A 26,328-nucleotide genomic window follows, 5' to 3' on the forward strand; every position below is an offset into this window, starting at 1 on the left:
TACATCATTTAGGGCTTTAAATTGCCCATCTGTAAGCCCAGATGGTTGGACTGGATGACCTCTGAGTGGGGTGACCACACGGCCCCATTTTCCAAGGCAACCCAGACTTATACCTGTTTTGCCACTGCAACTATTAGCACCCCTTCCACTCTCAAAAATGTTCCATTGTGGATCATAAATTCTAAGGTCGCCCTATCTGTGAGGTTCTGGCTCTTAATTTCTGTTATTTCATGCTGAACCTAATAACACTTCTCTGATGGCTGAAGCACGGTAAAGTTTCATTTTCCAGGCCTGGAGGTACAGGGAGGACGGTAGGTGACCCTTATGTAGAAGTTGCTTTGCGTTTCTGATATGGATATTTTTTCACTCTAGGAGCTAGTGCACCTTTCCTTTAAAAGTACACTAGTAAATCCCCTTCTAGTGGATTTGGCTCCAGTTAATTTGGGATCATTATATAAATATTTGTTTCCTACTTCACACTAATAGTGGCTACTCCTTATTGAGTGCTTACACTAAGGCTAAATGCTGAGTGCATTATCTCATTTAATGCATATATTAATGCTATAAGATAGTTCCTCACCTTATAGATAAGGAAACAGGTTTAGTGAAGTGACTTGCAAGTAAGACACGGAGCCAGGTCTTCCTAAGCTCTTAGCCATTCTTCTATATCGAGATCTGTATGTATACATACAGCAGATAATTAAGAAAGTTATCAGGCTCGTAAGTTCCCATTGGCCTTTCCTGTATTTATCAGTATCCATGCCAGTCTTTGTAATTTCATCTTCCATTGCTTCAGCCATCCATCTTTACCTCCTAGTAGAAACATCTGCCTCAAGTAAACAGATTTTGACTAAGATGCAGATTCTCGGAAAAAACGAAGATGGGATTAGCAAGTAGGTACAATGAATATTTACTTACTTATACAAACCTTTTTTTGTTTGTCTTTCTTTTCCACAGTTTAAAACAGAAAACAGACACTTATTTTTTGTTTATATTTACATAAACAATACTTAAAAGAAAAACCACCAGTTGACACCATATCATTCTGCTTTTCTTTATTGTCTGGCTAACTTACAAAGATGCAGATGTCTAGGGTAGTCTCTACCCTACCATTTACACTATCCTGATGACACAGATAGCAAAATGTGTCTGTTTGCCTAGGGCGTGGTATGAAAAAAATGTTTTTCTTCCTCTACGGTCCTTGACTAGAAGGAGGGAAAAATTAATTTCATGCCAACATTTTTTTGGAACTTTAAAAATCATCCCATTTCTGCTACTAAAATAACAAAACTGATATTACGATTTAAAATATAAAGACCTAACAGTTTTTACAAATATGCAAATAATCTGCTACTTAGACATTAAAAAAAGTTGATTTCTTTTAAATCACAAAGTAAGGCACCATTGGATTAAACATTTCTCCTGGCTTTTACTAAATAAAATGCATAGTGAAATAAATACTGAACACTGAGTTTTAATACTGTAATACATTTCAATATAAAATAAGAGGTGAATGTTAAAATACTGTATTACATGTTGAATACATTTATCTGAGAATTTTATGAAAAAAACACACATGTAAGCTCTGATTTCAGGGAAGAAAATATTCATTTTTGTAATTTTCTGTAGTTTAAGATTTTACCACAGAACTTATTCAAAGTTTTAGATGCAATTAGGTTGCAAACTTTCAAAGAAAGGGTGTAGGTGTATTAATGAAACATTCACTTAAACACTACATTCTAAAACATCTCTATTCTGGATGAATGGCAACTTTGAGCTATGACCCTGTTTCAAATTTAGAATGGTACCTGCCAAGTTCAGATATGCAAAGGAATTGTCCAATTCTTACTACCCCTTATAAAATTCAGACCCACTTTCTTTGAGTCAGACTTTCCTCCGTCATATTTTCTAGGAAGGGCAAACTCCATCTTTTGTGAAATGGGTCATTAGGCTTTATCATAGGGTTGTTTTTCACTGTTGAAATCAGATAAAAGAATCCTAAATAAATGATGCTGCTAAATTACCAAACTGCTAGAGATTTAAAAAATTTTTTTTAAAAAAACCAACACTTTGCCAAGCTTGTTATACCTTATTATTTCTTGATTCTCTTTGAGTAAAAAGCCCAAATGACTGTATGGAAAAGAGATGAATGGTAGAGGAGAGAGGAAACACAGGTTCTCTAATGTACTAAATCAGGACTTTGGCAAGGAAGTTATAAAAATATAATATATTCAAATTAGTAATTTCATAATTTATTAGACATCCCATTTATTAGAACTCTTAAGTTCTTTTGCTTTTATATAAATGAAACATTTATTCTATAAATAGAAATGTATTTTTCAGAATTTTCTTTGGGTTGGTTTCTTGTTAGCATCTCCCAGTAATATATGAATAACATACTGAAACCATGATACAATGTTTAGGTAGATATACATATACATATGTGGTCATGTGTTTTTAAAAAACAAGTAATGGTAATTTTAAACAAAACCATATAAAATATCTAAGTGGAAATATTTTTTTCCCAACTCTATAGCTAGATTTAAAAGTCCCAGTAAAATTTTGTAAACAAAATCATATAAGAAAAGGCAAGGCTGGCTCTTCCCTGTGGTCCTTTAATGGAGCTGTATTTGCATAGATCCTAGACAAATGATGCAAAACAGATTCCCTCCAATTTCCACTAGCAATCTCCCTAATTCGCTCAACCCTTACATAAGCATCAGATTTAGATTTTTAGAGTTTTGCCCACCAACTCAAATCTGTTCCCTTCTTCTTCCATGTTTCTGATTTGATATCTTTTCCTGACTTTCTTCCCCTCCTACCAAGCCTTCCTAGTCTCTCCCAGCCTCAGGAGCTTGCTCAGCCGGAGAGGAACAAAGGCTGCTTCCATTTCACAAGGCAGAAGTCCAACTGACAAGTGAGCGCGTGAGCCAGCTGGTTCTGAGCCCGGAAGTCCCGACAGGCTTTCCATTTCTTTCCAATGGCTTTATTCCACATGACTTTAGTAAACCGTACTCAATCAATTTTTGACCTTGGTACTTTGAAGCAACACTTGTTTACAGATATTAAGGGAAGAGGGAAATTAAGGGAGGAAAATCGAAGGTCAAACTGTGTGTCAAACAAGGTGCTGGGTCCTAATTTTATTTTTAGTTGCCTCTTGAATCGCTCAAGCCCATCTTGCCTTTTTTGTTTTTTAAACAAGAGGTTTCTGCACTAGCTTCCATCTTCCAGACTCGTGCTGTCTAATCCAGTAGCCACCAGCTACATGTGGCTACTGAGCACTTAAAAATGTGACTAGTCTGAATGGAGATGTGCGGTAAGTGTAAAATACACTCTGGATTTTGAAGATTCGGTACCAAAAAATAATATAAAATATCTCATTAAAATTTTATGTTGATTACAGGTTGAAATATTTTGGATGCATATTAACTTCACTTGTTTAAAATATACTAGAAATGTAAAAATTGTATATGGGGCTCACATTATATTTCTGTTGGATAGCTCTGTCCTAGAGCCGAGCTCGGACTGCCAAAGATTGGACATCCTGTGACTGCAAAAGTTTCCTGTGAGCCCTTACTCAGCAGCTTGCTTAGGTGGTCTGTGGTTCATAGAAAGAGACGGGAGGCCAAGCATGCGAAAAAGGAACGGGAGAAAACAGCTCTCAGGGACTTTAAAAATTACAGTCTGTAGCAAATAAGCAGTGAATGTTTGAATTTGGTTGGTGGAAAGCTGGGATGCAATTCATCTCTGCCTGTTACCACAAAAGCCTATCGACCCCGGCAGCCAGCACAGGCAGGCTGCAGCTGAAGCAAGCAATAGCCTGGAGAATACACACAATATGAAAAGCTAGGCGCATTTCTTACCGATTCCCACCCACACACGCATATTCCCACTCCCCCTCCCACCTTTCCTCTTGCCCATACATGGGGCACAAGGGAAGAAGCGGGGAGGAGGGTATGCAGTTCTTAGATAGCAACAGAAGCAGCTCTTGAGCTTGGGTAGAGAAGAGCAGGCCAAGATCACCTCGGGATGGGAGGGAGTGGTGGGGCACCCCTTTCTCTTCGGTTGGATCCACCTTGGTGAAAAAACAGACAAAATATAATTTTGGTTAGAAAGCTGATGTTCTCATCGTGGAAACTCGGGGATGGTTGCATGAGTACCCACTACCTCATCCCTATGACCAGGGCTGTCAGCTAACTGGCATATGTTGTGGATGAGAAGTGAGAGGTGAAAACAAGCAAGTAATGTTCTGAATAAACATCATGGTGGATGATCCATCACTGGCTCCCAAGTACTTGCAAAAAGTTAAAAAAAATTATTTTCTTCTTATCACAGTGTGTGCTTATTATAGATTTAGAAAATATGGATGAGTAAAAACAAAGAATTCACCCATTCCTCCAGCACCCAGAGATAACCAATTATGTGTATATTTTTTACTTAGAAACAGTTCCCCGTTTTCTTCCAGAAATAAGATCATATAGTCAGTTTGGACATCTTTCAAAGGCATTACTCTTTGCAAAGATTATTAATGACAGTCTGCATTCCAAAATATGAGTACACTACAGTCTACCTAGTCAATTCCCTTTTGTTGGGCATTTAGGTATCTTCTAATTAAAAATTAGAAAGTTTTTCTGACAGTAGCCATCCTAATGGGTGTTAAGTTGTATCTCACTATAGTTTATTTGCAGTTTCCTAAAAATTAGTGATGTTGAACACCTTTTCAAGTACTCTGTCAATGTGTTCTTTTAAAAGTTATTCATGGCCCAGTTGCGGTGGCTCACGCCTGTAACTCCAGCACTTTGGGAGCTTGAGGAGGGAGGATGGCTTGAGCTCAGGAGTTCAAGACCAGTCTGGGCAACGTAGCAAAACCCCGTCTCCACAAAAATTAGCCGGGCATGTTGGTGCGCGCCTGTCCCATAGTCCCAGCTACCGGGGAGGCTGTGGTGGGAGGATCACCTGAACCTGGGAGGTCGAGGCTGCAATGAGCCAAGATTGCACCACTGCACTCCAGCCTGGGTGACAGAGTGAGACCGTCTCCAAAACAAAAACAAAAACCAAGCTATTCATGGGCTATCAGTCCACTGTAACTAGGCTTAAAACCCATTCACATAAAAAGAAATTCATTTACTACACAAACATTTGTTGAGGATTTAACAGGTGTTCGGCATGAGGTCAGGTGCTCAGAAGCCGTGAACAGGTCTACCCGGGGCATGTGTCAATCAGGTAGGTCTGCTCTAACCACTGCTCTGAGACTCAGTGGGCTGGAACTGGCAGATTCCTCAGTAGGCATCTTGATAGGGACCCTACTGGTCCACTTAGGGATTTCTGAGAAAGAACCAAATTTCTGAGCAAGGAAAGAAGTTAGGAGAAAACACTGAAAGAGGCACCTCTTCCTCTCACCATCCCAACCAAATATTTTCTTGGGCAGGCATCCGAGAAAAGACTCATCTAGATGTAAACCAGACACCTATCATGGAGTCTTGACCATCAACTGACCCGCCACAAGTGGTTAGTAGAATGAGGGCTGGCCTTGTCCAAAGCTGTAATTAGAGGGCACTCCAAGTGCATTCAGTACTGCTCAGGGCTGTCTGGGTGCGCTCTCAGGCTGTGGGCTGGGAGGCTGAGGCCACTGCAGAGCAGAGGAAAACTTGGTACTCGACAGTGCCTTATTTATTTTTGTTAGATGATCCATTATCATTATAAAATATTAAACATGCCTAATGCTGGAAATATTTAAGGCAAATCTACAAAAAAATTTTGGTAGACAATGGAAATTAATTCATCAATTTAAAAACTACTTTTAGGCTAGGCGTGGTAGCTCATGCCTATAATCCAGTGCTTTGGGAGGTTAAGGCAGGGGACTACTCGAGGCCAGAAGCTCAAGACCAGCCTGGGTGACATGGAGATATCCTGTCTCTACAAGAAAATTTTTAAAAAGAAATACTTGAAAGTGCCCTTTATGTTTCAGGCTCTGTGCCCCTCAAGGAAGATGCAATAGTGAGCAGGACACAGTTCTAGTCCTTATATTGCCTACTCGAGTCTTAAAGGAGGATGGGAGAAGATATATGCTTAGCTATTACATTAAAGATCTAGAGGGTACAGGGAAGATGGTCTGCTACTAATTTAAAAATACAAATATATTTAGAATAAGAAGCAAATAATAAGTCAGGAAAAATATTTGGAGTCTATATGAACAACTCCTTAAAGTCAATTTGTTTATTAGTGCCCAAGAAGGAAGAAGGGCTGTACTCTTATCAAACAGAAGCCCTTCTTCTGGTGAACACACACACACACACACACACACACACACACAGCATTCAAAGATATCTGTCCCATGTGAAAGCTTACTTTTCACTAAAACTTTTTTTTTTTTGAGATGGAGTTTTGCTCTTGTTGCCCAGGCTGGAGTGCAATGGCGTGACTTCTGCTCACCGCAACCTCCACCTCCTGAGTTCAAGCAATTCTCTTGCCTCAGCCTCCTGAGTAGCTGGAATTACAGGCATGTGTCACTGTGCCTGGCTAATTTTGTATTTTTAGTAGAGACAGGTTTTCTCCATGTTGGTCAGGCTGGTCTTGAACTCCCGACCTCAGGTGATCCGCCCACCTCAGCCTCCCAAAGTGCTGGGATTACAGGTGTGAGCCACCATGCCCGGCCTTCACTAAAAATTTCAATCATCAACTCTTGTATAATAATTTTATTATAGCTATACTTCTTCATTAGGTATTGTCTATGAATGCAGTCTTCCACATAAACAAATTTTTCCAAGAATTAAAGTTTTCCTTTTAAGCAGTAGTATTCTGTTTTCTTCTAGCATTTGTCCATGGAAATTTTCCTGTATTTTCGAACTCTTTAAATTTTTCTACAGAGGCACAAAGCACAGTTTGACTCAATTAATTTAATCCCATTTAACCCAATAGAAATTTAACCCAACAGAAACATCTGGTGTTGTCCTGCCCTGTAACACACAGCACAGCCATGTTCCTGTCTCCTCCTCTGACCTGGGACTGCCATCTGTCACTTCTCTCCCATGTCAGTGATTTTGCTTCTCACCAGTCTTAACTTTAGCTGTTATTAATCTCCTATAAGGTTTGGAACCAACCAACCAAAAATTACTTTAAACTGTGTTAGGAAAGCATCAGTAGGCTTTGAGTACATGTAAGATGCTCTGCTAGGGAGTGAGGCCATGGCTAGGGGTGTTGTGACATATTTGACTTGTTTGCTTAAGTTTTCTCTATTTCTGGCTTGGGAATTTGGCTCTGAGGCTAAGGCTGCCATGAACATCAGCCTCATGGGTGACATATGCATATTTCATGCTAATTCTTTCTTCGTTGTATACATTTATTGCTTTTTTTTTTTTTTTTTTTTTTGGACGAAGTCTCGCTCTGTCACCCAGGCTAGAGTGCAATGGCGCGATCTCAGCTCACTGCAACCTCTGCCTCCTGGGTTCAAGTGATTCTCTTGCCTCAGCCTCCTGAGTAGCTGGGATTACAGGTGCATACCACCATGCCCAGCTAATTTTTGTATTTTTAGTAGAGACGGGGTTTCACCATGTTGGTCAGGCTGGTCTCAAACTCCTGACCTTGTGATCCGCCCGCCTCAGCCTCCCAAAGTGCTGGGATTACAGGCGTGAGGCACCGTGCCCGGATATTGTGTTTTTTTAAAAGTAAATTTAAGAGGCTTTCCAGCAAAACCCTGGAAAGCCTGCTAGACAAATTCTCAAAGAGCTGTAACACTTCCTATACGTTTGCTGTTATAAAATTCCAGTTTGTCTATTTTTCCCTTTTTGTTGACATTCTTCTTCAATGGAGGAAAAACAATTTAGTTTTTTATGGTAGCATTACCTACATTAGCAGAACAACACAAATAATTTAAATGTCCATGGTAATGGTAAATTACTATATGCTGAAATAAAAACCATGTGATAACATGGGCACTATTTACTAAGCAATGTTTTGTAAACCCCACCAAAAAACTGTAGGTTGTCATTATAACTACATAAAAAATCAGAATTATATGGATAAAAAATTGGATGAGAATCTGGTAAAATGAAAATATCTATTATGTGGAGAGATTATGGATATTTTTACATTTTCATGTAATGCTCTGTAAAGCTATGATTATAGTACATTTAAAAGATCAAGGCAGTTACAGGGAGTTTTTGTTATAATTAGACATTATGCCAATTTCAAAACTAGAAGGAATAGAAGATGGCTCTACTTGTGCTGTCTCAGGAAGATGAAAACAGAGGAAGATTGTCCAAAGAAGCAAAATAATAAAATTTAATACTAGCAAACCACAGTATTTTGAGCTTGTAATGACACATTAAAATAACTGTTTCTCATATGCATTCTGGGCATCTGCAATTTCCTCACTGCCTGCGGAAGGGGAATTCACTAGAATGTAGGTGGCTCCAAAGGGTTCTCTACCCCACTCCAGGCAAGAGGCCTGGACTTCCTATATAGCCCGAGTGTCACTCAGGCTATTCAAGCATGAATCTTCAAAAACTTTGGCAGAAATACTCACTCCGGCTTTCGTTTCTTGCCAATTTGCTGGGATAACTTTTGGTCGTTTGTACATATGGCTCTGGAGGTGGCAAATCGGAAATCGGATGGAAGTAGAATCTGCTTTCCCACTCATCTGGGAAGAAAAACAAGCAGTATCTTCAGTGACAGACAATGTGCTATGAAGACTTACATAACCAAAGGCACAGAATGAAACAGAGAGAGAACCACAGACATCAGTGCTAGTTTTTATGCCTAGAAGTTTACAGAAAAGCTGGAAGTGCTACAAAGGTCACGAATTAGTACACTGACATATATACAGGCCTGCAAATCAAAGCAAAGTGGTTTTAGTGAGAGTGATTAGGATCCAGCCAGTCTCTCTTAGAAGCTGGGGGCTAAGGTATGGGACACCTTTTTCCCCATTGGTAACAATGGCAGAGATAGGCAACTTAGTATCTGCAGGGCATCGGGCCTCTTACCTACAGTGAACTGTCTAGAAATGTACATAATAAGAAGTTATAAAAAGATTCTTTCCAGAATCCTGGAATCTCTGGAAAGTTAACTGAGACCCAAAGAAAGAACAGATCAGGGAAATATGATCTGCCTTTTTGGGAAGTGGGGAAGGGGGATTACTATTTTTAATTTGAAATCATGGTGGGCCTTAGAATGGTTAGATAGTTAGATCAGTGCAATGGAGTGTGATAATGATGGAACAAGAAATTAAATGCAAACAAGCAAACCACATATACAAACAGATTTACCATTTGGTTGCTGCCCTATAGCCTAGGGAGCTGGAACCACACCTCACCTTCACATGGAGAGTCTTGGAAGCCATTTCTAATAGATGCTGATGGTGGAGGTGGGGGAGGCGCCCCAGCACTGGGCCTGTCAGGAGGAAGGGGAGGTCTGGGTCCACTCCTGGGACTGTCTACTCCACTCCTGGACGGCAACTGAGGGGTGGCAGGAAGGGCCCGAGATGTGCTGCCGTTTCTGCTTACTGGAGGAGGTGGTGGGAGGGGGCCTGGAGCAAAAAAAGACACTTAGTGCAGAACCTTACATCCACATTCCATTACCGTGGTCACCATTAGTGTACAGCTGATGGGGACCTGCTGGACACATGCCCTTTAATTAGGGTGGAGATTTTCTAGGATATTTGGCTGAGAAATCAGTAAACACACAGAAACACAAAAAGTGCACATGTGTACACATGTATATGCAAAACAAGTGCATACTGATAGCTAAATGGGTGTTTTGGCTTCGAATTAGCACTGAGATTGGAGATGGCACAGTGAAATTGAAAACAGGTGAAAATCTGTTTATACTAACAACCATATAATTAAAAAAATTTTACAATCCTTTAAAGAGCTATTGAACTAATTACTGTGACACGATGAAAGAATTTTTTTAAAAAGATAAGATAGTTATGAAATTATTTTAGGTCTTCAGAAGAAAGAAGTTCTTTAAATGCACAGTTTTGTTGTTAATTACAGAAGCATGTTTCTGTGATGCATATGATCAGTTTCCAGGCAGAAGTGGCCTCAGGAAACCAAATACCAGTCATCCTGAGAGCAGTAGGAGTTTCTTCTTGGTTCTTCCTCTTTGGGGAGGCACATGAACACAGGGAGTGACAAACAGCTAATCAACATCCATGGCTATAAATGCCAATGTGAATCTTGAGCCTGAGCAAGCTGGTACCCTATGGAACTTGGTTTCCTAGCTGTAAAAGAGTGCCAGATGGTCACCTGTCTCACAGCACTGCTGCCAGTAAAAACTAGTGAAAATGCAAATTAAAAATACGATGTAAGTACTTGAAACCTTTTTTTTTTTTTTAAATGTAGCAGTATGGTATAACCATAAGTTTTTAAGTTTCTAAAGAAAAATTCAAGATAATTTTTTTTGATAATACAAAAGAAAACCATCTTGCTTTTCCTATCCTCCAAATGCAGCGGCTATTTGAGTAGTAAGTAAATTTAAAAAACAAAACCAAAAACTTGAGCATTTTCCAATGTAAATCAAAATGGCCTTAGTAATTATTCCTGATCTTCAGCAGTGTGTTCCACTTGTAAGATGCTGACATTTTATGTGAATACAATGTCTTATGGTGCTATAAATAATTATCTTATTAGCTATAGATTCAGAATCCAATTAGGAACCTTGAACTGAACAACCTGCCCACTGCAGATATCCCTGACAGAAAGTCTTCGCTCCAACATTTTACAGCGGTGGGAGGCACTGTCCAGCCCTGATTGGTCTCTCAAGGAGTCTTCAGTGCCTCACCTGGGAGTGGTTATTTATTACCCTATCTGCTTGTTATTGCTAGAGTCCCAGGCAGCAAGAGTTGATTTATTGACAGAAAGTGTTTCATTTGCTGTGGGTTTAACTTCTTGGTGATACCACCACACAACTGTCACTACATGCAAACTCGACTTCCAGTATTATGGGGCCCTGTACTATGTAACTTCATCTCATTTTCTTTTTAAAGTAAATGGTCATGTCCATGTTCCTAACTCCTCAACCCTGTGGCTCCCTGCTCCAAATCCTGGCAGGCACAATAGAAAGGCAAACAGATTTCTATTTCCCACTGGCAGAATAACAGAAATGATCATTTATTGAATATAACTACATGCCAGGAAATAAGATAACCACTATACATGCTTGTCTCATTTAATTCTTACAACAACTCTGAGAGGTACAGGGACAGGAGACAAGGCCTCAGAGGTTTTGGAAGCTTAAAAAGCTCATCAGAAGACTGAGTGGAGGTGCCAGGATCTGACTCCAAATCTATCAGATTCCAAGGCCCACTCTCATAACACTGAAGCCAAACGACTCAGAATACACAGGGCCTTTGATGAACTCTCATATGCTCCTTGTGGGAATGTAAATTGGTAGGAAATTTCTGGAAGGCAATTTGGCAGTACCTATGAAATCCACAGTTTACTATGCACACTCACTGACCCAGATATTCCACTTATAGGAATTAACCCAAAGGAAATACAGAGATGTGTACACATATTTTGCTACAAAAATATATCACTGCATTATCTGCAACAGGAAAAATCTAGAGATGGCCCATATGACCAAGTGAGGGGATTGGTTAAATAAATCAAGGTACACTTGTAGGATTTAATGTTAGGTAGCTGTTACAAGTCAGGCTGTAGAATAATCATATCAGCAAACATTAATGAGATACTGTTAAATAAAAAGCAAATTAGCAAACAATATATGTAGTGTGATAACAAGTTTGTAAAAACATATATTATATGCATTTTAAAAAGACTGAAAGGCCACATTAAAAGAATGTTATCAATGATTATTTCTGGATAGTGGTGGTAGAAGGATTAATTTTAATTTTCTTTATATTTTTCAGTATTTCTATAATAAACAAGTATGACTTACGTAATCAAAAGAAATAATGTTTTATGTCAATGCCTATTTTGGGGAAGATTTAATCTGCTGACTCATCCATTTGGTAGGGCCACGGCACAATGGTTTCAAGGTGTGGTTCTCACATTCTGCTGCACACTATAATCACCAAGGAGCTTTTAAATATCCCGATTCCCAGTCTGCACCCCAGACCAATTATACCAGAGACTCCGGGAAGGGACCCAGGCATTCGTGGTTTTTAAAGCTCCGTAGATGATTCCAGTACGTGAGCAAGTTTAAAGAATGGTGATTCTGAGGTTCCTGAGGTCACAGGGTCAAAGGTCTCTTACCTCTGCATAAAGGAAAAAAATGCCCCATTTCCAGACATGATAAGGTCTGTATGATGAGATTAAATTTTAAAAGTGGGTGGTTCTACTGAGTTCATCCATAACCACTGTAAAACGCATCAAGTGAGTGTATTCTACTAAAAATGCCTATTATAATTCGGAGAGGGCAAACTCTAGGCAATCCTCGCATTTCCTTTCATACTCTGAAAGTTTGTCCCTCAGATCAAGGTTTCTCAACCGTGGATGGGGGCATTGGAAGGGTCTCAGATGGGCTTCAGCAGGCTCTTCAAGCCACGTGACAGCAGGCAAATTTTGAGTTTATGCCTGAGTATTTTTGTAAAGATAGTCTGTACCTTTATTTGATTCTCCAAGGGCCATTGATTCTCAATGTACCAGAGATTACAAAGAGCAAAATGGCCTTTTTAAACGTTTGTCTTTAATGAATAGGGAATTGGCCTCAAAGCCTGGCAAATGAAGAGAGAAGTACAGGAGAAGTTCATTAGCTCTTGAAGAACTTCCCCTCTTGTTGGAATAACGGAGCCCTCCTGCAGGAGGTGGGGACTTATTTTCCCAATTAAGACCGCCGAAATTCTCTCTAGGGAGGCAGGGTAGTGGACTGGCAAGTACACTTCAGCGATGGAAGATAAAAGTTCTTGCCTCTTCTTTATTAACTAGCTCGTGACCATTTAACTTTATTAGCTACTCAGTGTCCTCATCTCTAAAACACCAACAGAAATATTGGTCCCACTTTCCTCAGGGGTTTACACGAGGTCACGATCACACGTGTTGTGTGCCACTTAAAAGCACAAAGCAGTCTGAGAGTTTACTTATGCCTGCTTTTGTTAGACTATCTTGACCGACAGGATTATTGGTACTTTTGGGCAGGCTGGGTTTTGGAAGCAACTCACCCCACGTCTTGTCATACCTGATCGGCCTGGCGGGTCCCTCACTGGAGGTGGGGGTCTCTCGCTGGGCGGGGGAGGAAGAGGACCTGAACGTCCTGGCGAAGGTAACGGGGGCGTGGACGAAGTGAGGGACAGATTCCGCTGTGGGAGTCTTGGGGTTTCGTCATTGCCGCTGGAACTTGGAGGCAGGGGAGGCGGCCCGGGCCTGCTGGGAGGTGGCGGCGGAGGTGGGGCCTGTGAGGAGGCGGAAGGCCGCGGAGTGGAAGGCACTGGAGGCTTGTTGTTCTGAGGAGGAGGAGGGGGAACTGCTTCCCTGTGGATGGAGGGCCTGTTGCCCACTGGAGGAGGCGGTGGAGGGGGTTTGTCATCCAAGGCCCTGCTGGGGGTAGGCGGCAGGGGAGGCCGGTTGGAGAAGGGCGAGGAGGAGCTCAAGGGGGACTGACGTATTGAGCCTCCTCCCAAAGCAGTGCCGCGGTTTCCAGGGAAAGGGGGAGGAGTGGGCCCGGGGCTGGGCTGCCTGGGGCCTCCGGGCACTGGTGGGGACCCCCGGTTGTGCAGACTTGATTGAATGGGTCTTGGAGTACTGGGTACTGGAGGGGGAATGCTATCAGGCTTTGAGCCCACGTCGGGCCTTGGGGGCGGCATTCGGTTCCTCTGAGGCTCTGGGGGACCACTTCTGTGGCCTGGAGAAGGCACAGGAAACCTCCCTGGGCCACTTGGGGGTGAAAAGGGTTTGGCAGATGTGGATCTTCCTCCCGGTGGCAACAATGGTGGTCGGCTTCCTCCAGAATCTGAAGAACAGGAAAATAAACGTCCAGTTAGGAAATCAGGAACCCTGAAGAAATCAGAGAGCTAGAGTCTGTTCCCAGTGACTGGAAGTCCCTTCCTCAGAGGGCTATAAAATACAGGAAACTATTATTTATATAAATTGGGTTTTGTGTGGTCCTTCCTGGGAGCAAAAAATCGACCATAGCTCTATTTACCTGCGAGTCCCAAGTTCTACAGCCCATAAGCTTTCAAAAGGATTCTGGAAAGATCTCTTAGCATTATGTATAGACAAGAGCCAGGATGAAGCAGGTGAGAGTTCTGGTGAGTTGCCTATTCATTATGAGAGGACAAGAACAAGATGGCATTGGTAGAATCATGATTTTCATTTTTCCCCATCACCATCTCTGTCTCCCAGCCCTTGTACCTCTCAGTTTTGAAAATAAGTCAGCTGTCTTAGGTGAAAAAATTAATTATCCCAATGTAAATCTCCAAATGTGAGGGCTTATCTAGTCCCTATGAAGAGAAATACCCAAAAAAACATGGAAAAATATAAGGGGAAAATATAAAGAAAGAGTTATGACTGCAATAAGAAAAAACTAAGAAAGGAAAAAGAACCATCAGTAAAGTTTAATTGGAAGAGTTGACACCAGTGGATGGAATTCATCTACAAAGAAGCAGGCAACTACACAACTTTTTTTTGGTACCACGTCAACCTCTGCTTCAATATTGGCAGGACAGAACAATCCTATAACTGCTCTGGTTCAACAAGGGAGAAACTAAAGGGGGAACCAAAGAGATGGAAAATTTCAAACCACCATCCCAGAATCTCTTGGAACTCAAGGTAATTCTGAAAACAAAAAAAAAAACAAAACAAACAAACAAACAAAAAAATCTACCCTTCAATTATGAGTTAATAAGCGTACCAAACAATTTTGAGCACTTGCTATGCGCCTGCCTTTAATCTAGAGACTGGAGACAGAGGAGTAAACAGAATAGAAAAGATTCTGCATTCCTGTAGTTTACATTCTTGTGGGGGGAGATAAAAAATAAACCAGGGAATAAATACTTTCAGATAATTATATGTATTAAAAAGACACTAAAATAGGCCGATGAGATCAAGAGTGCTTGGAGAGGCCAGGGTACATGGAGTGGCTGCGGACAGCTCTTCTGAGAATGTGACATGTGAGCTGAGGCCTGACAAGGAGTCGGCCACGGAAAGATGAGGCAGACCAGCACTTCAGGCAGGGGGCCAGCAGGTGCAGAGGCCCTGAGGTGGGAAAGAGCTTCAAGTTCAGCAACGGGCCCATGTGCCCAGGGCACAGTGAGAATGGGAGAGATCCATTGGAAGTGGAGCCTGAGTGGCCAGCAGGGGTGAGTCACAAAGGAGGCCTGCAGGACAGAAGGGGTTCCAATTTTATCTAAGGCACAGGAAGAAGCATTTGGACAGATGTATACAGTGGAGTATCATGAACTTAAGAGAAAACTTTTTTCTTCTTTTTTTTGAGACAGGGTCTCCTCTGTTGCCCAGGCTGGAGTGCAGTGGTGCAATCACGGCTCACTGCAGCTTCAACTTCCCGGGTTCAGGCAATCCTCCCACCTCCACATCCTGGGTAGCTAGGACTACAGGCAAGAGCCACCATGCCCACTAATTTTTTGTGGTTTTTAGTAGAGACAGGATTTTGCCATGTTGCCCAGGCTGTTCTTGAATTTTGGGGCTTCAGCCATCTGCCCGCCTTGACCTCTGAAAGTGCTAGAATTAGAGGTGTGAGCCACCATGCCTGGCCCATTTTATTATTTTATTTTTCTTTGTCTTTTGCCTTAATTTCTTCACCTGTTGTTAAAGTACTAAATGTATACATTTATCAGCTGCCTTAAATCCTTTTGGTGAGTTTTAAATAAATTTAAATTCAAACTTAAATGGTGATCTGGCAAGATAGAACCTCTCACGTATTGAGTTTCTCTCTAGATTTAGACCATTCAGTGATAAAATAGTAGGCTAACTCTGAGAATTCAGTGATTCCATATTCATGTAAATGTGAGAGTTTCATTCTTTCCCAGAGGACATCTTATAAAAGGTCTAAAAACGAAAATTACTATAACATGATCAACATTACAAAAGCAGTTTTATGGTAAAATTTCTTGAGTTTCTGTAGTAGTTGGGAGAGAGCCTCATGCCCTCTGCAAAGTTTTTTATCTAGGCATTCATGAGCAAGTTCAGCTTTTCTCTACCACCAGGTTCATAGACAATCCTGAAGGACTCATGTCCATGGCTCCCTGCAGAGACTCCTGAGAACCACTGGCACTGAAATACCAAATGTCTGTCATGCAAAACACTTTTTCAGATTTAGTGAGATTTGTAATCATATTCCACAAGATGTGCTCCATCGTGTTTGAAAAGCGGCTCACAAGTATTTACTCTACTAGACAGCTGGGCTACCTCACAAAGAAAGCTGAATCTGTCAGGTCACCAGGCAGATTTCCAGGGCCAGCAAGTTCTACTTGCTCCTCCCTTTTTTTCCCACTCCAGCTAACCCTTTAGAAAAGTAAAAAAAAAATAAAAGTACAGGTTACTTTAGAAAAGTAAAAAAAAAAGTACTTTAGAAAAGTAAAAAAAAAAAAAAAGTAAAAAAAAAAACAAAATACTGGGTGAAAATTTCATAGTTCTGTGTAGCTGTCTGATCCTGGTTAATAATAGTAATAAAGACTAAATTGAGTCTCTTATAAAACAGTGGTAATATTTCAAACAATGTACAATATTTTAATAAGGGCGAAGAGCCTTAGAGGCTATGACCAGCCTCCAAACTGCCAAACTCTGCCTTGTCTTCAGTCACTCAGAGACAGAGAAACTCTCCTTACCATTATCCCTGTTGGCCGTGGACCTCAGCTTCGGCATTCCAGCCTGGAACAGTCCTCCCAGACCTGGAGGTCCGCCCCCTCCAAAACTTCCACCGCCTCCGCCACCACCTCCTCCACCAAATCCGCCGCCTCCACCGAAGCCACCACCACCGCCTCCAGCACCAGCTCCTTTAGGTTCTGCAGAAGAAGAAACACCCGACAGACTATGGCCCCTGGTCTGGCCCAGGTAAACCATAAAACAACAGTACAACAGGGAGCTGGCCGGCTCTCGGCCTCCAGTGGACAACTGGGATTTCTTCATTAAAATGCAGGATTTTAAGAGTTCCCTCAGCTCAGTCAGAACTGCCCGCTCCAGGCAGTCCCAGGCCCAGTAGTGGAAGAAACGAAAATAAAGGATGATTTGTCCCCACACTCCCCACTTGACTGGCTGCCACATGGGTCAGTATCTGTTTGTTCCGTATCCTAAGATTTGGCAAATAGAAGGATCTTCAGGCAGGGTGCAGTGGCTCACACCTGTAATCTCAGCACTTTGGGAGACTGAGGTGGGAGGATCGCTTGAGCCGGGGAGGTCAAGACTGCAGGGAGCCAAGACTGTGCCACTGCACTTCAGCCTGGGTGACAGAGTGAGACCCTGTCTCAATAAAAAGGATCTTCAAAGAAAGAGGGTCCCAAGGGAGGAGGAGATGCCATAAAAGGTGAGAAGAAAGAGTTAAAAAGAGAAGGAAATAAAATATCTCATAATTTCACAAATATACAGATATCCAGGCTTGGCTCAGTGGCTCACACCTATAATACCAGCACTTTGGAAGGCTGAGACTGGAGGATAGCTTGGGCCCCAGGAGTTTGAGACCACCCTGGGCAACAAAGTGAGACCTCGTCTCTACGAAAATCAACAACAACAAAAAAATGTAGCCAGGCATGGTGGTGCACACCTGTAGTCCCAGCTACTTAAGAGGCTGAGTGAGAGGATCACTTGAACCCACTGAGGCTGCAGTGAGCTATGATTGCACCACTGCACTCCAGCAAAAAAAAAACAAAACTAAACAAATATCCACCATTGAGTTATACTTTTTCCCATCAGTATTTTTCATTTTATGTGTTTTTTCTTAAAATTAAGAACAAATTCACTAAGCAGTATTAAGCCTGCTTTTTTCATTTAACACTTTGTTAGCACTTCTTGTGTCATACTCTTTGAAAACATGAGTTTAAAGGATTGTATTGTATTGTAGAACATGAATGTATTACATTAAAATTTATTTAACTACTCATTTGATGGCCCTTTAGGTTGCTATTAATTTTTTAATATCATGAAGCCCAATAGTAGGCTTTAGTAATTTAAAAATTCTTTGCAATTTGAGAAGGTATAAAGATCTTGTTTTATTTTGAATTTATCTGCAAAAAATTGTGAAAGATTTTGATGGGAGGCAAACAAACAAAAAGATTACTGAGTATTCTGTCTAGTCTTCTGGGTTACTTTCCATTGTCTTTGAGCCACAGTATTTTATCACTCTGAAAGGCATAGAAAACTGATACTAATGCAATGGTATTTGTCCAAAGAAGTGCAAATTAGTTGTGTTTAAGCCATGCTTATACCCTCTTTAAAAAAATTATCTCTTAATTTATGTATGTATGCATGTTTGTATTTATGAGCTTAAACATTATTTAAAGTCCTCTTCTCAAAAAACTATGTTGAGTTTTTGATAAATAGTATATGAAATCTACAAATTAATCTGGGAGAACTGATACTTTTATGATATTTAGACTTTCCATTTGGCGATGTGGCATATTTTCCCATTTATTTATGTCTTCTGGATTTTTTGGCAAAGTTTTTTAGTTTTCATGATATACATTACACATGCTTTTTGTTAGGGTTACTTCAAATGTATTTTTGTTTGCTGAAATTGTGAAAGGGATGTTTTTCCTGTTATATTTTGTAATAGGTTATTTTTGGCACCAGGAAATTGTATTTAATATCTAATAAGCCACTTTGCTATATTTTCTAAATAAAATTTACTAAAAATGTATTATCTTGCATTTTCTAGTATGCACGTGGTCTTCAAATAATAATGGTTTAAAGCCTCCTCTTCTCTAAGAGTTGTATGTCTTATTTCTGTTTTATATAAGTAATTACTTTGATGGGTAAATTTCCATAACAATGTAAATTATTAACGTTCCTAAAGGCAATCATGTTCTGATATTAATGAGAATCCCTCTGATATTTCAAAGTTAATATGAATTATTGGTTTGAAATAGGTTTTTTCCCTTTCTAAATATTCAGTCGATGGATCCTTCTATTTTAGGTTTACAAGAATTTCTTATAGCATGAAATTTTATCAAATGCCTATTCAAGATCTACTGAGACTTTTTTATGGTCTTTTTTATTTGATACGATGGATAGATTTTCTAACATTAAAAATGGGATAGGCTGGGTACAATGGCTCATACCTGTAATCCCAACACTTTGGGGGGCCAAGGTGGGTGGATTGCTTGAGCTCAGGAGTTCAGGACCAGTCTGAGCAATATGGTGAGATTCCCATCTCTAGAAAAAAATGAGCCAAATGTGGTGGTGCATGCCTGTAGTCCCAGCTAGCTGGGAGGCTGAGGTGGGAGGATCCCTTGAGCTTGGGAGGTCAAGGATGCAGTGAGCTGTGTTCATACCATTACTCCAGCCTGGGTGACAAGACAAGACCCTGTCTCCAAAAAAAGGGGGGGATAAACCCTGGTGTTGGTGAATTATTCTTGTAACATCTGATTGATTTACATTTGTTTTTTGGTATTTTAGTGTTCTCTTATTTATGATGATAAGTGGTCCATAATAGGGTTTCTTAATTATAAACATTTTGGGTCAGATAATTCTTTTTTGTGGGTGGCTGTCCTGTCCTGTTCTTTACAGAATGTTTACAGCATCCCTGGCCTCTACCCACTAGATGTCAGTAGCAGCCCTCCCTGTCCCCCAAAGTAGTGACTAAAAATGTCTTCAGACATTGCCACATATCCCCTGGAATGCAAAAATCACCCTCAGTTGAAAACCACTAATGTACAGCTTTCTTTTTTGTATGTGCTGCCTTTGTCAAGTTTTGACATTAGGATCATGCCAGTTTCATTATAATTATTCGATAGCCTTCCATCTCTTAATATATTGGGGAATGACTTATACAGCATTTGAATTAGCTGTTTCTTAAAATTTGAAAGAATTTGCTAATAAAATAATCTGGCTCCAAAACTTTTTGGAGAGAAAGTAATTTAATAAAGTTTTTATCTTTTCCCTTGCTCATTGAGGTTTCCTTAATAAATGTATGCTTTTCTTAGAAAAGTACTTTCTTTAATATCTTAAAACATTTTAGCAGATAACTTTATTACACTACTTTAATTTTAGAAAATACACTTTGAATCTCTTATTTTATCTGCTTTCTGAGTTCCACTCTTATTCATTTTTATTTCTATTTTCTGGATTAGGTTTATCATAAATTTGTGTTAGCTCTGTATCTTTTCTAGATGTGGAGTTTTCTGGGATGCTTATGGTAGCTCGGCTGTGGAAGAAATAATCTGATAATAACTGACAAGAATTACTTCACCTAACAGGATAAATCATATAAGACTAACAATTTCTAGAAGTGTATGCAAAATTGTTTCCATATAAAATTTTAAAATTTTGCTAATAATATTAACATCGCCCTTGTCATTCAAACACTATTCATTGACGAATGACACATTTTGGAATACTACACTTCACAGGACACATTTACATGGTACTGAAACTTTAGAGGGACTCCTGCACTATCAGACATCACCCATTAGTGTCCTTTTTTTCTTTTTCTTTTTTTTTTTTTTTGAGATGGAGTTTCGTGCTTGTTGTCCAGGCTGGAGTACAATGGCACGATCTTGGCTCACTGCAACCTCTGCCTCCTGGGTTCAAGCGATTCTCCTGCCTCAGCCTTCCAAATAGCTGGGATTACAGGCATGCGCCACCACACCTGGCTAATTTTGTATTTTTAATAGAGATGGGATTTCTCCATGCCTCAGGTGATTCCAGCCTCAGGTGATCGACTTGCCTCAGCCTCCTAAAGTGCTGGGATTATAGGCATGAGCCACTGTGCCTGGCCCATCAGTGTTCTTAACCTGCAAATCTGTCCATCTTTCAGAAAGAGAAGCTAAAGCTGAGGATTAAGCTTTCAGATTATTTTTTCAGTAATTAAACTGTAGGACAGGGCTGAGTTATCACACATAACCATGGTCAACATTTTGACATACAGCCCAGGGAAGTTTCACATGCAAACAGATACAAAACCATGGATAAACACTGCTGCTTGCAAAGAGCTTGTGACAGCAGTATAGGTGTCCAGTTAAGTGTGTGAACAAGGGCCTGCACTGGACTGTATCTTCCTTCTATCAAGGAAAGCATATTATTAAACATCGTGGAAGAGAGAAGGACTAACACTATTTCCATTAAATGAGAGAAGTGGACATTGAAGAATACAATTCTTAAAGGTTTCCACTAGTGGATTCAGGAATAGTTCTAGACGGTCCAGCCCCCTTCAACAGAGCCCTAGGCTCCCTCTTGTAGTGAGGAGAACCACAGGCCTCTGTCCTGGAGTTCAGCTCCTCTGGCCTCATACCAGGGACCATGTTTCAGATGGCTATTGGAGGGCTTGGAGGGCTGAGGGATTAGAAGGAATATATTATAACCACATTCGTTTTGTGGGCATTTTGACTTACAGGTCAGACTGTGTCAAGAGTTAAATACCTTAGTTCCTTTTTTTTGTTTGTTTGTTTTTTGAGACAGAGTCTTGCTCTGTTGCCCAGGCTGGAGTAAAGTGGCATAATCTCAGCTCACCGTAACCTCCACCTCCTTGGTTCAAGTGATTCTTGTGCCTCAGCCTCCCGAGTAGCTGGGACTACAGGCATGTGCCACCACACCTGGCTAATTTTTGTATTTTTAGTAGAGATGGGGTTTTACAATGTTGTCAAGGCTAGTCTTGAACTCCTGGCCTCAAGTGATCCACCCGCCTCGGCCTCTAAAAGTGCTGGAATTACAGGTGTAAGCCACCGTGCCCGGCCATAGTTCCTTTTTGAAAGCGGTGCATTCTTACTCGCACCACTTTGTCCGGTAACAGAACAACATTCAAAGGCCTTATCTAGGTCTTTCACTTTTCCTTTTTCCTCCCAAACCAGTAGTCCACCTAACTCTGATCTTTCTTCTTCCTTCTCTACTCATTAGGCATTTCTCCCAGAAAGTTCCCCGAAGCACTTCTAATCCTCTACTTTGCAAAGATTCTGCCTCATTATTCACTTGTTGATAAAGCTCCATCTGGTGATTTTGGAAGGTCAGTCTATTTCCTGTTCCGTCCAAATGGGATCTGTAGTCTAGGATGAATCTTGGGGACATGTGGCAGGCAAAGGAAGGGTCTAGGAATGTGAGGAGACAGCCTTAAGATCTACTTATTAATTGCCAGTAGAATTCTAGTCATGGATTATTTTTTGTCCTGTTGTAAATGTTAATAAGTAGCCTTGTTCCAGAAAGTACCTCAGACTTAGGTGGGTTGATAAGTGAAGTTGTGACCTCATTTTCTTTCTCTCTAAGCTCCTAATAATTGTATCTTACACTTGAATTACACTTTCCAGACAACAAAACATTTTACAGGCATTATCTCATTTGAAGCTCATGACAAACTTGTGAGGTCAATAGAACATGTATTATCATCTCCATTTTAAAATGAAGACAACAAGGCTTGGAGATGGTACAGGATGGATGTGCCAGGTCTTGAACCCACAGCTTTTGATTCCAAGGCTAGGGCTCTTTCCATATTTTATGCTGCCTCCTCATCTGTGGTGCCAGGAGCAATGGGTTAATCTCCAGAAAGTGTTGTGAATAATGCAGAGAATTGCTGCTGTGTATGTCTTGGACAAAGAATTATTATACTGGCTTCTTGCAGCATTAGAGGGGAACCCAAGCCAAAGCTGTGGCCTACAGGGAGTGATACAGTCCCTTATTTTGCTAGCTTTGCAGCTGTTAACCAAAAAAAAAAAAAAAAAAAAAATTGAGGGGTGAGGGTGGGGTTGATTATTAGGCCATAAACTGTTCCTCTCCATGGTAAATAGCCTTTTTTTACTTACTGTCCAATATTGGTGCACTTCTGTCGTTGGTGACCGTCTTCTTTAGTTTCTTCCCTTTGCTGATATCAGAAAGGAGAGCATTTCTCCCAGCCTGCTCTGTCTTATTCAAGGTAGGCTTCTCTGTATTGGCCTGAAAGGAAGCCATACAAACAAGTAGTCATCTCTTGGGTTAAAATCATGCATTGTAACACTCGGCTGGGAAAGGTTGGGTATGGGAAGCTTGTTGTTAAGGTTCTTGGTGATAGGTTGTAAATTCTCGACAAGTTTTAGACCCCATATCATTCTTTTTAAAATCCAGACGTTTGGAAGCAGATGCAGCAATAAATTATGTTTATTTTTAAGGGAGGAAGAGTCAGTCCTTGATTAAAGTCTCTGAAAATTCAGACCACAGTCTGACTGAAACTAACAGGGCCAGGTTAGGGTGAGATGACTAGACACGAGAAAAGAATTTTAAGTCTGGGAGGATTCTGAAGGACATTACCAGGCGTCACTCACTAGAGGGTACCCTGAAGAATAACTTCCTTTTCCCATCTTTTAGAACTATCCCAATGCAAGGGAAAAACTGTCTCTAGCAAAAAGAGTCAGCTGTATGTTTTTTAAACCCACCAAAGTTCTAGAAAATAATTCCCTCTGTGTATATTGCCAAAGATGCTTTTTTTCTTTTTAAGTAGATTTATTAAGGTGTAATTTACATATAGTGAAATCACCCTTTTTAGTTACAGTTCTATGAGTTTTGACAAACATATGCAGTTGTGAAACCACCATCACAATCAAGATATAGAATATTTTCATTACTTCAAAAGTTCCCTCGTGTACTGTTGGCATGAGGTGTTTCTGTTGTTTAATTCTGATGATAGCTTAGCTCATGGAAATTGCGGAATGGACAAAAATGCTGCTTTAACATGTTTGATTATTTTCTTATATTTCCAGAATTCCTAGGAAAGATCCCTACCTACTATGAAATTGGGATCTTGTTCCTTCAGGGAGTAGGGACACTAAGAGACCAGCAAATGGACTTAGATGTAGGCACCTGCCTGTGTGCCTGTGTCTATCACACTTGGAAACTGGCTAGGTCTTGTCTGTCCTAGGGAGAGTCTTGTTGCCCCAAACCCACAGGTCATTTCTAGGCTGGCCCCAGCCCTTCTGACAGGGATATGATTTCAGATTTGCCAGTTAGGGCCACAGGAGGAAAAGCTGGGGAAAGGTATGGCTCAATACCTTACCCAGCCTTTAAAAAACAATTTTTTTTTAGAGACAGAGTCTCATTATGTTGCCTAGGCTGGAGTGCAGTGGCTATTCACAGGTGTGATCATCATGCAATACAGCCTCGAACTCTTGGGCTCAAGTGATCCTCCTGCCTCAGCCTCCTGAGAAGTTGGGATTACAGGCACGTGCTACTGCTCCTGGCCTAACTCAGCCTTTTATTAGTAGAGTTATAGGCAAAGGAAGAACTCAGAAGAACCCTGAAGGAGGCTAACCAGAATTGCAGTGGTAAAGTTGGAAGCATCTTGAAATAACTAAATGATGAAGTATTACTTGCTTATGATAATAATATATATAGCTAATAACATATACAGCTTTTACTCTGTGCCAGGCACTGTTTTCAGCACCTTATGTGTATTACTTCATTTAGCCCTTATCAACCCTGTGAGTTATTATTTCCATTTTACAGACAAGGAAACTGAGGTATAGGGAGTTTAAATCATTTGCCCCAGTCACCTAGTTAGTTGAGGACGAGACAGGATTCAAACCCTGGCAGTCAAGAGCCTTCCCTACAAGCTGACAGAAGGGTAAATGTAGGCTCTAAAATGCCCCTCCCCATCCAGCCCCAACACACCGCTGAAGCAAGCCTGTTAAAAGTTTCTCTGCTGTCCTTCCAGAAATGCTCTCTGCATACACAGTTTGCTTTTGCTAATGGGATTCTCGTCTATTGTTCTGCAACTTGTTTGTTTTCAACTTAACATACTTTGGATGTCCTGGAAAGAGCTCTTAACATTACCTGCTGTCTTCATTTTAAGGATGAAAAAACTCTGAGGCCTAGAGAGGTTAAGTGATGTGTCACACTGGATCTCTTAACAGTTTTGGGTCAGCAACCTTCAGTAGCCTCCTGTTCTGCCTCAAAATTTATTTTGACAGCTGACCTCCCTGGGTGCCAACTTCTCTCGTGTTCAGGGCCCTTAATTATGTTGTTTCACAAGGGCAGTGTTCTATGATGGCCACCAACCCACCTTTTCTCTTTCTTCATCTCTATATTCTATTTATCCAAAATCTTGCTTTGAATTAGGTAATAAAGGATAGAAATGAGTTGATAAGATAAGCAAGGTTTCCCAAACTTCAAGCATTCTGGTATAAGATTCACGATTTTTGTCATCTTCTCATACCACCTGTGTTATTTATTTAATATTTTTTATTAAGTCAGTTCACTATAACCCACACTTTTGGGGAAACATGGATAAATGAATCCTGCTATGTAAGCCAGATTGGAGGTTCTCAAACTTATCCATGTGAAGGACCACGTTTTTTTTTTTTTTTGCGACAGAATCTTGCTCTATCACCCAGGTTGGAGTGCAGTAGTGCAATCACAGCTCACCACAGCCTTGACCTCCTGGGCTCAAACAATCCTCCCATCTCTGCCTCCAGAGTAGCTGGTACTATAAGCATGCACCGCCATGTCTGGCTGGCTAATTTTTAACATTTTTTTTGTAGATATGGGGGTCTCGCCATGTTGCCCAGGCTGGTCTCGAACTCCTGGGCTCAAGTTATCCTTCCAAAGTGCACGCCTGGCCAAGGACCAGTCTTTTGAAAAATATTTTCATCAGGAACTGACGCTTTTGTAAAATAACAATGAATTATTAGAAAAATGAATTAGTTTTTTTAAAAAGACACACAACATCCAATCTTAGAAACAGAAAACTACTGTCAAATTGCTAGAAATGCTTCTAAATGCTTACTTTCAACTTCTGTCCTCATCACTTTGGGGACTCTTAAAAAGCAGTTGGAAGGCCACACTCTGAGTAACAATAAGCTAATTAACAGGCAGTTCTTCTCACTAGGTTTCAACCTCAGATGAGTTATATAAATGTGTCTCGTGGAAACCTGGGGCAAGAAACTTTCTCTCCAAGCCTCAGTTTCCCCATGTGAAAATGGTGAAAATGAAGGAACCATCAGTGTGAGGCTCCTCCTCAGTGAAGGCTTCACAAGCCGGAGGGCTTTGTAACAGAGCATATCTTGGGGCCTTTCCATATGACCAAGTGGAGGGTTGCCAAATTCCTGGAAGAGGGCACGCTAACTTCCCCAAAGAGGTCTATCAAAGGAGCAGGATAAGCCGGGCACAGTGGCTCACGCCTGTAATCCCAGCACTTTGGAAGGCCGAGGTGGGTGGATCAACTGAGGTCAGGAGTTCAAGACAAGCCTGGCCAACATGGTGAAACCCCGTCCATACTAAAAATACAAAAATTAGCCGGGCATGGTGG

General features: G+C 40.8%; 1 protein-coding gene and 1 non-coding gene across 6 annotated transcripts in view; both read right to left on the reverse strand.

Moving 5' to 3' along the window:
• Window positions 1–1,040: 1,040 nt before the first annotated feature.
• WIPF1 (WAS/WASL interacting protein family member 1) overlaps window positions 1,041–26,328 on the reverse strand; it is a 122,616-nt gene continuing 97,328 nt past the window's right edge. For 3 of the 5 annotated variants that reach the window (XM_055289793.2, XM_055289792.2, XM_063645599.1), the window contains exons 3-9: window positions 22,856–22,985; window positions 16,742–16,918; window positions 13,138–13,908; window positions 9,311–9,523; window positions 8,525–8,638; window positions 4,024–4,075; window positions 1,041–3,598 (exon numbers count right to left, since the gene is read on the reverse strand). In XM_055289793.2, coding sequence (XP_055145768.1) covers window positions 3,574–3,598; window positions 4,024–4,075; window positions 8,525–8,638; window positions 9,311–9,523; window positions 13,138–13,908; window positions 16,742–16,918; window positions 22,856–22,985 — 1,482 coding nt within the window. In that variant the 3' untranslated portion in view covers window positions 1,041–3,573. Of the gene's footprint in view, window positions 4,076–8,524; window positions 8,639–9,310; window positions 9,524–13,137; window positions 13,909–16,741; window positions 16,919–22,855; window positions 22,986–26,328 lie in introns of all 5 variants that reach the window. The other 2 variants (XM_055289794.2, XM_055289796.2) reach the window with 2 other exon arrangements.
• LOC129488956 (U7 small nuclear RNA) lies at window positions 7,674–7,736 on the reverse strand. Its single transcript, XR_008659791.1, has one exon. It is a non-coding gene; the product is annotated as a U7 small nuclear RNA (small nuclear RNA).

Source organism: Symphalangus syndactylus, chromosome 8, assembly GCF_028878055.3.
Source record: "Symphalangus syndactylus isolate Jambi chromosome 8, NHGRI_mSymSyn1-v2.1_pri, whole genome shotgun sequence".
Taxonomy (NCBI): domain Eukaryota; kingdom Metazoa; phylum Chordata; class Mammalia; order Primates; family Hylobatidae; genus Symphalangus; species Symphalangus syndactylus.